At 38.0% G+C, this 10,133-nt stretch overlaps 1 protein-coding gene across 3 annotated transcripts in view; it reads left to right on the forward strand.

Annotated features, from left to right (window-relative positions):
• LOC107693410 (regulator of G-protein signaling 3-like) overlaps nt 1-10,133 on the forward strand; it is a 176,254-nt gene that overhangs the window by 79,436 nt on the left and 86,685 nt on the right. For 2 of the 3 annotated variants that reach the window (XM_016492794.1, XM_016492795.1), the window contains exon 11: nt 7,449-7,583. In XM_016492794.1, coding sequence (XP_016348280.1) covers nt 7,449-7,583 — 135 coding nt within the window. The remainder of the gene's footprint in view (nt 1-7,448; nt 7,584-10,133) is intronic. The other variant, XM_016492796.1, reaches the window with a different exon arrangement.

Here is a 10,133-nt window from a genome sequence, read left to right on the forward strand (position 1 = left end):
GGGGCTTTGTTGAAAACGACGTGTTTGAGAGAGGCGGGGCATAGAGGACCTACAATAATGTACAGTATTTGAAAAATAATGTGTTTTTTGAACATTAAAGCATGTCAACATATTCTGTTACACCAAATACACAAAATAATGATCTTTAAAATAGCATCATATGACCCCTTTAATCTAGCTTGCACTCACTGTTGTACACGGAAGCAGCTTTGGGCGGATGAGCCGCTCAGAAGTGACGAACGCGGAAGCGCAGGGGAAAGATCAAAACAAAACAATGGTCACGAATTAGAAGTACAAAACGAGGATTTGTAAAGAAGAATGTCAGAGGATTTCGATATAAGCCAAGAGGAGACTGGTTTTCCTTTGCTAAAGTAAGGAAACTTTGCTTCCTCTGCTTCTGTTAACAAACGTTGGTTTTCACAAGACTCCCCAGCGCATGCGCAACGCTGACCACATATGTCATCCGCCCGGAGCTGCTTCCGTGTACAACTGTTGGCGCAAGCTACATTAAAGTGATTATTACATTTTGAATATGGATATTTTTCTTACAAAAATGCATCAATTCACTACAGGAGGCCTTTATTCACCTCCCGGAGCTGTGTGAGACACTTTTTTTGATTGGGCGCTTTTTATTTAACTCATTTTGGACTGATGCACTGCAACACCCGCTGAGTGCCACTAAACAGCTTGAAAGATCAAAGACAATTTTTAAAATAACTCTGACTGGATTCGTCTGAAAGAAGAAAGTCATATACACCTAGGATGACTTGAGGGTGAGTAATTTATGGGCTAATTTTCATTTTTGGGTGAACTAACCCTTTAAGTGTTATCACGTTTGTGCATCAATGTATGTAATGTGTGCTGTAGGTGTGAAACCTTTAGGAACCTTATCCAAATTGTAGGCTAGTCAATATCGGTCAGTCAGTCGTATCGGACATAAAGGATCCGCGAATGAAACTGTGACTACAAACACCATTAACTTAAGTGAATTATATGGCAATAATCAGCAATATGCTTTCACACAAATATTTTTTTTTTTGAATGTTTCAATATGTGTTGACACAAATGACTTATTAGAATTTTTCATTGATACAACATGGCATTGAGTTGTTAGAAAAGAAATGTATAGAGACGTTATTGCTTGATGACGTCAGGAACCGATGAATCGGCTTTTTGAACTGGTTCAATGAGCCGATCTGTCCAAAAAGAACCGGTTCGTGGAAATTAATTGGACTTTGCATCACTACACAATAGGCTGTTTCACACTGAGCATGATGTGAAAAAGTGAGGCGAATCACAGACGAACGGTGCTTTCACAGCGAGTGTGAAATAATTGATTGTCTTCTGCTAATTCACACCTGCACACTAGGTGGCACCGACCAACAATGCATTTTTCCTCAGATACGCATCTCGTATATATGGATTTAACATCGTCCACTGTTCAATATACAGCATTAAATAAATATAGCTAGGTAAAGTTAGGTTCTACGCCAGAAACACTAACTTAATTGATTGTCTTCTGCTAATTCACACCTGCACACTAGGTGGCACCGACCAACAATGCATTTTTCCTCAGATACGCATCTCGTATATATGGATTTAACATCGTCCACTGTTCAATATACAGCATTAAACTAAGATAAAATCTGGTTCCACACTAGTGTAACATGATCAAGGATGAGACAAAGCAAGAATCCATATGCAAGCACAGTTTAATAGAAAAGGAACAAAATCAATAAATCCACTCAAGGGAACCAGAGGGAATGCAGAGTCAGGAAACAATGACCAACAAAGCACAATAGAAACACAGGGGCATATATATATATATATATATATATACACACACACACACACACACACACACAAGCTAACCAGGGCTAACAAGGGACAGGTGGGGGTGATTAGTTGTCATGGTGATTAACAAGGGTAACAAGGGTATCTATGGAAACCAACATGAAGAATTATGGCAAGAAGGCAACAGGAACTAAAACCAGGAAGCAAGCACAGAAACAATAGGAGAAGACACTTCAAAACAAGAGTCTTTGTCACAAGACAGGGGAACACCGAACTGCAATTGTGACAACCAGAAAAACAAACTATCTATAATGCTTATAATAGTACATCTTAAAATACAATTACCGGAACAATTAGCATCAAGCTACACTTGGAAATATATGTGATTATTAATGTTTTTGCTTAAAACCCACTTTAAACCATCATCGAGTGCTTGTACTAACTTCCGATTGTGATCTAAAGTTTCTTAATAGGCAATAGTTCCTAAAATAATATAAAAAAATACTATAATAGGCATACTTGCACTCTTTGTATGTTTTATAATGGATTGAATGCTAAATTAAACATCCTTTTGTTATTAAAAATACCATGAGTTCCGTAAAAAACATACAAAAAATATATTGTCATGATCATATGTCTATTTGCTTTCATATTTCATGTGTAGAAAAATGTTTATAATAGGCATACTTGCACTCTTTGTATGTTTTATAATGGATTGAATGCTAAATGAAACATCCTTTTGTTATTAAAAATACCATGAGTTCCGTAAAAAACATTTGTAGAAAAATGTTTCTCTCATTTTTTTTTTCATACGGAAGGGCGGGAGATACCTGACTGACAGATCTAGACTGAATGCGCTCTGACTCATAACACTTGCGCATGTGGAAGAAAACAAGCAGTGCTCTTCAGGTCACATTAGAGAATTAATAGAACTGATATTCTGTATTAAGAACATGCTAGAAAAAAATATTTTCTCAGATACCAATGATAACAAGAACTTAGTCTCTTCTCTCTTCTTGGATGCTCTTCTTCTGTGTTTGTTTACACTGGTTTTGGAAACAACTCTTGGCACTCTCCACTCTCGCCCTTTTGTGCAACAGCAGCTGCTCCGGGCACGTGATCTAAGATCAAGTCTGTGTTTCCCAAAATCATTGTATGCTTAAGTACATCGTAGACACAGTGGAGCTACGATCTACTTGAGCTTACGATGCTTCTAGGAAACGCAGCCCAAATCTAAATGTCCCTTCGCAAAGAGCTTGATTGACAGGTGATCTGACCAATCATAACACAGAATCTGCCATTTTGTGGATCAAGCATCAGCTTGACCTTGTTTTCTAAAAGAGTGGCTACCTCAGAAACCAACAGCTTTAGCTTTCTGATAAAATAGCCCACCACCAGAGAACAAAGCAAATTTTTTTATATTAAATGCTGTTGACGAACCACAGTGTTTTTTTTTTTTAATTAGGTGGCCAGTGTTACAGACTCTTTCAGAATAATTGTAAAACTGCAAACAAGCTATATTTTGTCTAAGGGACTAATTATTAGTTATATAGCATGTTGATTTTGGGACAATTTTCATGGCCATACACTCTAAAAACGTCTGGGTTAAAAACAACCCAATTTGGGTTATTTTGGCAACCCAGCGCTGGGTCAAAAAGGGACGAACCCAGCACTGGGTTGTTTTAACCTAACAAGTTGGGTTATTATGTTTGACCCAGCATGCTGGGTTGCTTTTTTATGGTTTAAAATGTCTACACTGCTAGGCTAAAATGAACCCAAATCGAGCTTTAAACCTAAAAATCTTGTTCATTTTAAAATCACTTTAACACACACAGAATGACTATCAAAAGGTAAATATTTATTTAAAACAAGAGAAAACTGTCAAAAGTAACATGCATGTAAGAAGAAATGCAGAAAAGTATGGCATTAACAGCTACAGAGTTTATAAATGAAGCATTGAACATCTGTTGAATATAACTTTTAAGATCAAATTAGACTTTTTTTGGTAAATTGTATATATTGTATAAAAATATTATACAAAAACAAGCATTTAACATTTTGTTTTTACAAATTATACACTTACAGTTTGTTTCATAGTCCATGAATACAGATCATGCATCACTGCCAATTTTCATGATCTCTTTAGGATAATTGATGTAGTCATGAAGAAGCCCCATCAGCACAGCAAAGGCATGTGACATCTTTTACATTATCCAGGGCAGCCTCCTTATGCACGAAAAAGGAACCGTACGGGGCGTGGCTAAGCCCTGCAACAGCGTCCGATTGGAACAACGATCTGTGGGACGGACTTATACAGCTTGATCAAAAACCCAATGTCCAAACAGATTTGATGCCTTTTCGCCTTTGTGTTAATTGCGCTCCAACTTGCGCTCACACGCTGCACCATCAAGCGATCGGTCATCCAGAACTCAAACACTTCAAAGAAACGTCGTGACTGCCAGAGATCTTCAAAAGCCTAAGGTCTTGCAAACTCGGACTCTCTCAGAAGAACTGCCAGAGCCTCGGCGTCACAAGGAAACCCCATTCATCACCAAGCTTTCCCAAACGACGTCATCCGAACGACAGATCAACAGCCAATCAGCAACGGGACTCCCTCAGGCAACTGGGAAAACCCCTCTCAGCTCTCAACTCAAACGCAAGTAAACAAACAAAGCTTCATCTCTTGCTGAACTGGTGCTGAATTGATCTTAAGCATTAAAGATAAGACAAATCTCTGCTTTGTGATTCTCTCAGGTTGCAAGTTAAAGAACTGTAGCGAATATCTTACTTTTGGGACTTCATGCAAACTCCGTTAATCATCATCCTGTGTGTGTGTGTGTGTGTGTTTCATTAGTTAGTTCCATGTAATCTAGTTTAGCCAATAAAACCCCGTTTCATTGTTTTGGGTCGTGAATTTAAAGTTAAACTTTGCCCAGATCTTGTTACCTTGCTCATAGATAACACAAATACCAATCTTGTACCATTGTCGTTGGCCACGTAGTAGTACAAATAGAATTGGTAAGATACACTAAATTCGACTAGACGCTGGACGAATAGTGGATGAAGTGTAAGCTATTCTAATTTGGAATCAGTTCTAATCAGTTGATTTTGAATCTTCAGATTCGATTCCCCCTCTGAAAAGAGCTAAAATAAAGAAATTCCTTACAGCAGCGTCCTCCTTTAAAACCACTGTTGCATCAGTTTGGGGGAAAGGACATTCTCCTCTTTGACCAGCATTCATCCCAGTCAGCACCTGTTCTTCATCAGTGGCCTAAAAAGAGAAAAAAACATTTGGAAAAAGAAAACATTTAATTAAAATCTATCCATTTTCAGATAGAGGTGCATCCACATCAGTAAGGATAGGTAAATAGTCTGTTTTATCATTTCAACCACTTTGTGTGGTTGTTTAATGTCTCTGTAATGGCAGCACTAGTGTGAGGGCATGTAATATTGTTTAAATAAATATATTGCTTTCAGAAAGCTACTTGACTTTACATTTTTAATCTTTACTTACCATAAACCGTCTTTCACTCGCACTCACTTCCATCTGAAGACGCTGAGAAAATGGCGGCTTCGCGCACTGGTGTCGTCGAGATATGTCCGATGTTAACGTGACGTGCGTGCTCTCTTTTACGTCCACGTTCCCAACCCAGCACCGCTGGGTTATTGATCAAGACCAATTTTCAACCCAAAATTGGGTTAAAACAACCCAACGTCCTTACCCAGCGGTCTCAACCCAGCATTTGGGTTGAAAAAACAACCCAGCGTTTTTTAGAGTGTAGTGGAATTGCCTGTAATGTATGAAATCTGTAAATTGTTGGTAAAGATCATGTCCCTAAAAAGGCCTAAAGTCCTTTTAGATATGTCCAGTTCTAAAATCCCAAGATAAAGACATGCTAGCCACACAGGCCCTTAAAATTGTCTTCTCTCAAACTGCAGACTGATCTGCAGTATGAAAGAAGGAAAACTACTGAATGTAAAAGACCTGTTTTCCCTGTGTGTTTAATATTATGTAATGTGTAATCAGTCAAGTCTCTGACTGCATCATAAAAATGCCCCATGTGCTCTGACAGTTATCCTGATGTACTACAGCCAGTCTTCCTGGTTCAGGGACTCTGGTCTGTGGCTGGATGAAGAGACCAGCAGCAGCTGGGAAATATTGGAACAGAAGTCTCTTGGTCCCTGAGGAGGCCAGATGCAGCCCATATCTGAGCTGAAGATCTGGCTGATAGTTGTCCAGGAACACATTTCTGGAATTGGATGTCCCCAGTTACTATGTTTTGTGGTGGAGGCTGTGTGAATTTGCTAATCTTTTGTCATCTCAGTGGAATTGTTGAATGTTTGATTACTTTTTTAAGAGTCCTATTTCATAAACCCCATTTCATGTAAAATTATGTGACCATTTTATTAAAGTGTCAGTCAAAGCATCACAACATGAGTTCAGATGCATATTTCTTATGTGATGGGACATACAGTTATGGTGATTTAAAGAAGAAATCATGCAAAATATGTCATCCATACATCACTGTCCACTTCCGTTGTTTGCAAAAGAGGCATTCTTCTTCCTAACATTTCCTTTTGTGAAAATGAGGACACTGAGAAAAGCTGGAATAACATTGAGTAAATTATGACAAAATTTATATTTGGGGAAACTTTTCAATAACATTTTTTAATGCCTCTCAGGAATGACATCATCATCACCGGCTATATGCAGCTTTGGTCTCAGGCTGAAACTGATGGTCTCAGGCCGCTTTATTAAGTTGAAATGATGGATCGAGCAGAATGACATATTGATTTTGGTGCTGGGCTGAGAAGCCACTGCGTTTCATCATTCTTCACACAGTAACAGCAGCTTCCTCCTATAGGATTTGTTTCTTTTCTGTCTGACAATGAGGCATAAATGCTATCACCCATGCTAAACTTCATCCATGACCTGTGAAAACATGGTCTTTAAGACGTGTTTACACCTGGTACACTGTGGTACCAAAAAATAAATAAATAAATAAAAAATACAATTGATTGATTGATTAAAATTGACTTTGGCTTTTTATCTTAGAATTGAGATTTTTCACCTGAGAATTGTAACTTTTTCCAGTATAATTCTGAGCTAACATATTGCAGTTCTAAGAGAAAAGGCCAGAATTATGTGAACTATATGTATATATATATATATATATATATATATATATATACACACACACACACACACACACACACACACACACACACACACATATGCATGTAGAAATATACTAGAAATGAACTATATTTTATTGAAAATGTAAGTAGTAAGTAATTTGAAAGTAATGAAAGTAATGATCTTGTGTCAATTAGCATTGTTATGACAGCATCCTTCTGTGACAAGTGTATAAATCAGTAAAGTGCACAGTTGGGGTCTTAAGATGGCTTTCATTAACAAAATGGACCATACCCATATCTCTAATCACTTCAGGCAGTACTTGAAATGTTAATAAGACACACAAACAAATAAGAGCTTTTCTCTTTCTCTTAGAAAAAAAGCCTGGCTTCTCTTAGCTTCTCTGCACTATAAACAAAACAAGCCAAGTTATGTTTTTTTTAATTCACTTGACCGAACCCCATAAACACTTGCATGCTACAATATTCATCTATGTCTCTCTCTGTCTATGTCTCAGCAGAAATGTGATTGTCTTCTGAGTCTGGAAGCAAATTCCCTGGAGCAAAAATCAAGAGTGTGTCAGTGTTTGAGCGAGAACATCAAAAAACAGCTACAGCTCCACGCAAGACAGACTTTCTGCCCACCTCAGCAGGTACAGTACATGCTTGCTTTTTCTCTGGATTTACTTATGACTCAACAATATGGGCCTGACACCGATGTGGTAGAGCTTTGGCCGTGTGCCCCATCAATGCTTTGTTCTTACCGCATTTTACATTTGTTGATCATGTAAATGCAGTGGCATGGGAAGGTTTTCCAAACTCTGCTTAGCTGGCATAAGAACATCGGGAACATGCTTGTTCTTAGGGCTTCTGGTTCTGTTGGGAACATGCTTGTTCTAAAAGCTATCTGGTTGTTATTGAGAACGCTGTTGTTGTCGTGTAAGCTTCTCAGGTATTGGCTACATACCTGTTAGGTCATCTGGTTAAGTATGCGGGTTTCGGCAACATACTGTACTCATTGGGTCATTGGGTAAGGGCAACATGCTTGTTGCTTAAGGTATTGAGATTATCGCTGCCATTTTGTGTTGGGGGATATTGGCATATGGTTTGTCAATATCATCTTTGACGATAATGGTCCTGACAGAAATCAAGCGTAGCGTTAGTTCTGGCAGGTCACGTGAGTTCTGGCAGGTCAGCTGACTCTCAGCTAATCCATGTCTACCTATAGGAATGCGACACCGATCACAGCACACATATATAAGATCCTTCAGTATTATCAGCAGCTTTCGCATTGCTCAATAGTTAATTACCCTCCTCCATCCCCAACTCCTCTCGTCCAGTCAGGATTCAGCCTTCTGAGTCCCCTTTGAATCAGACTAATTTCTAAAATGTTTACATTAAATTATTGAACATAAATTATATCCACAATACATTTATGTTGGTTCTGTTCTGTACCCTGGGGGGTTATTGTTGCTCTCCCTGCTCTCTGTGCAGGGAGTTCTTGCCCAGAACAGAACCATACCACCAATCCAAACTGTATGCTAACTGTCAATCATCTTTGACGATAGTGGTCCTGACAAAATGCAGCTTGTCCCTTCACAAGATGTTAATTGATGGACTGGAGTGGTGTGGATTACTATTTGTGGACAGTGACATAGCGTGAAACCAAACTGCTTTCGCCCCAATGTAAAGCATATTTAGAACTGTTTGAATCGTTCCCTATCCCCTATATATATCCCCATTCACCGTACAGAAAATACAAATTCTGTGAACAAGTGATCGATTTCAGCCGCGGCTTCAGCATCTATTTATAGGGGGCGGGACGCTTCAAACTCTAGAGAGCATTTGATTGGACAGAAAGTTTGATGAGAAGCTGTAGTGCAGGGTTATGTAATCAAAATCGCTGATCCATATTGGTGGAAGTGAGAGATTGCAAGTTTTGAATGCTTATATCTTGTAAATTTTGTCATTGTTTTGGAGCACACTAGCTACATTAAGGCATTAACATATTCATACTAAAAACCAAAAAACTTCAATTTTGATTTCATGGGGACTTTAAGAACAAGCATGTTCCTAATACAACTACAGCTTAAGACTAGCATGTTCCTAATACACTATATAGCTTTAAGAACAAGCATGTTTCCAATACAACTAAATCGAACAAGCTTGTCAGATACTCGAACAGCATCACACTGAGCTGACTTCAACTGAACAACAACTCTTACGACATATATATTGCCAATATGATCGCGTTAGCCTAGCACCAGCATTTTAATGAAAACGACTAAGCAGTGTGGATAGCCTTAGCAACAAGCATGTTGCCAATAACCTGAGAGTATTAAAAAGGAACGTATCTTAGCTTGTGAAGACATTCAGAGATGAATGGAGAATGAAACAAAGCCAACTGTGATGTGGATGCTTGATCTCTTGATATACTTCTTCATGCGAGGAGTGCAGATCCCATCTAAACTTGTTCGTGAGTCAGTCACATTAGTATAACTCATGGAGTCCGTGTCAGTAATGCAGCAAAGCTAAACAATGCTAACTCAGTCACTTACAATTAGGCAGTTTATGATCAATGCGGTGATTTCGCATGTTTACAAACTTATATGAATCTGAGGTGAAGTCCATAGGGGGAACAAATTCCCGATTGCACAATTTCTAGTGAGATGATAGGGTTTGCCTGTCGAATTCGCCATTTAATTAGCTATTGACAGTGTTGGGAAGGTTACTTTGGAAATGTAATAGGTTACAGATTACAAGTTACCCTATTTAAAATGTAATAGTAGTGTAACTTTTTCAATTACTTGATTAAAATTACTTTTGATTACTTTTTGTACTCTAAATTTCTAATGAATGTTTTCAACTGTTAATCATTTTCAAACATTTACACCATGCAGGGTTAACCTTACAGTAGTGCTCAACACTGATACTGTCAAACTTTCAAAATCCTTCATCACTTGAATTAAGATGATAAAATTTGAACACATCCACCACAAAATCAGACTTTAGTACCGCCTTTTACTTTGAGATTGATCTGAAGTTCAATGCAGATTTAAAATCATAAGAAATAGTTTACTGATACTGTTTTTGAAACCAAATCTTTGCATAACTACAGGAAACACGGCATCTAACAATGGTTTGGAAAAAATAGTTAATTAAAAAATAATAATAAATAAAAGCATATACATCAACTCAAATAC

Source organism: Sinocyclocheilus anshuiensis, unplaced genomic scaffold, assembly GCF_001515605.1.
Source record: "Sinocyclocheilus anshuiensis isolate Anshui unplaced genomic scaffold, SAMN03320099.WGS_v1.1 scaffold1558, whole genome shotgun sequence".
Classification (NCBI taxonomy): domain Eukaryota; kingdom Metazoa; phylum Chordata; class Actinopteri; order Cypriniformes; family Cyprinidae; genus Sinocyclocheilus; species Sinocyclocheilus anshuiensis.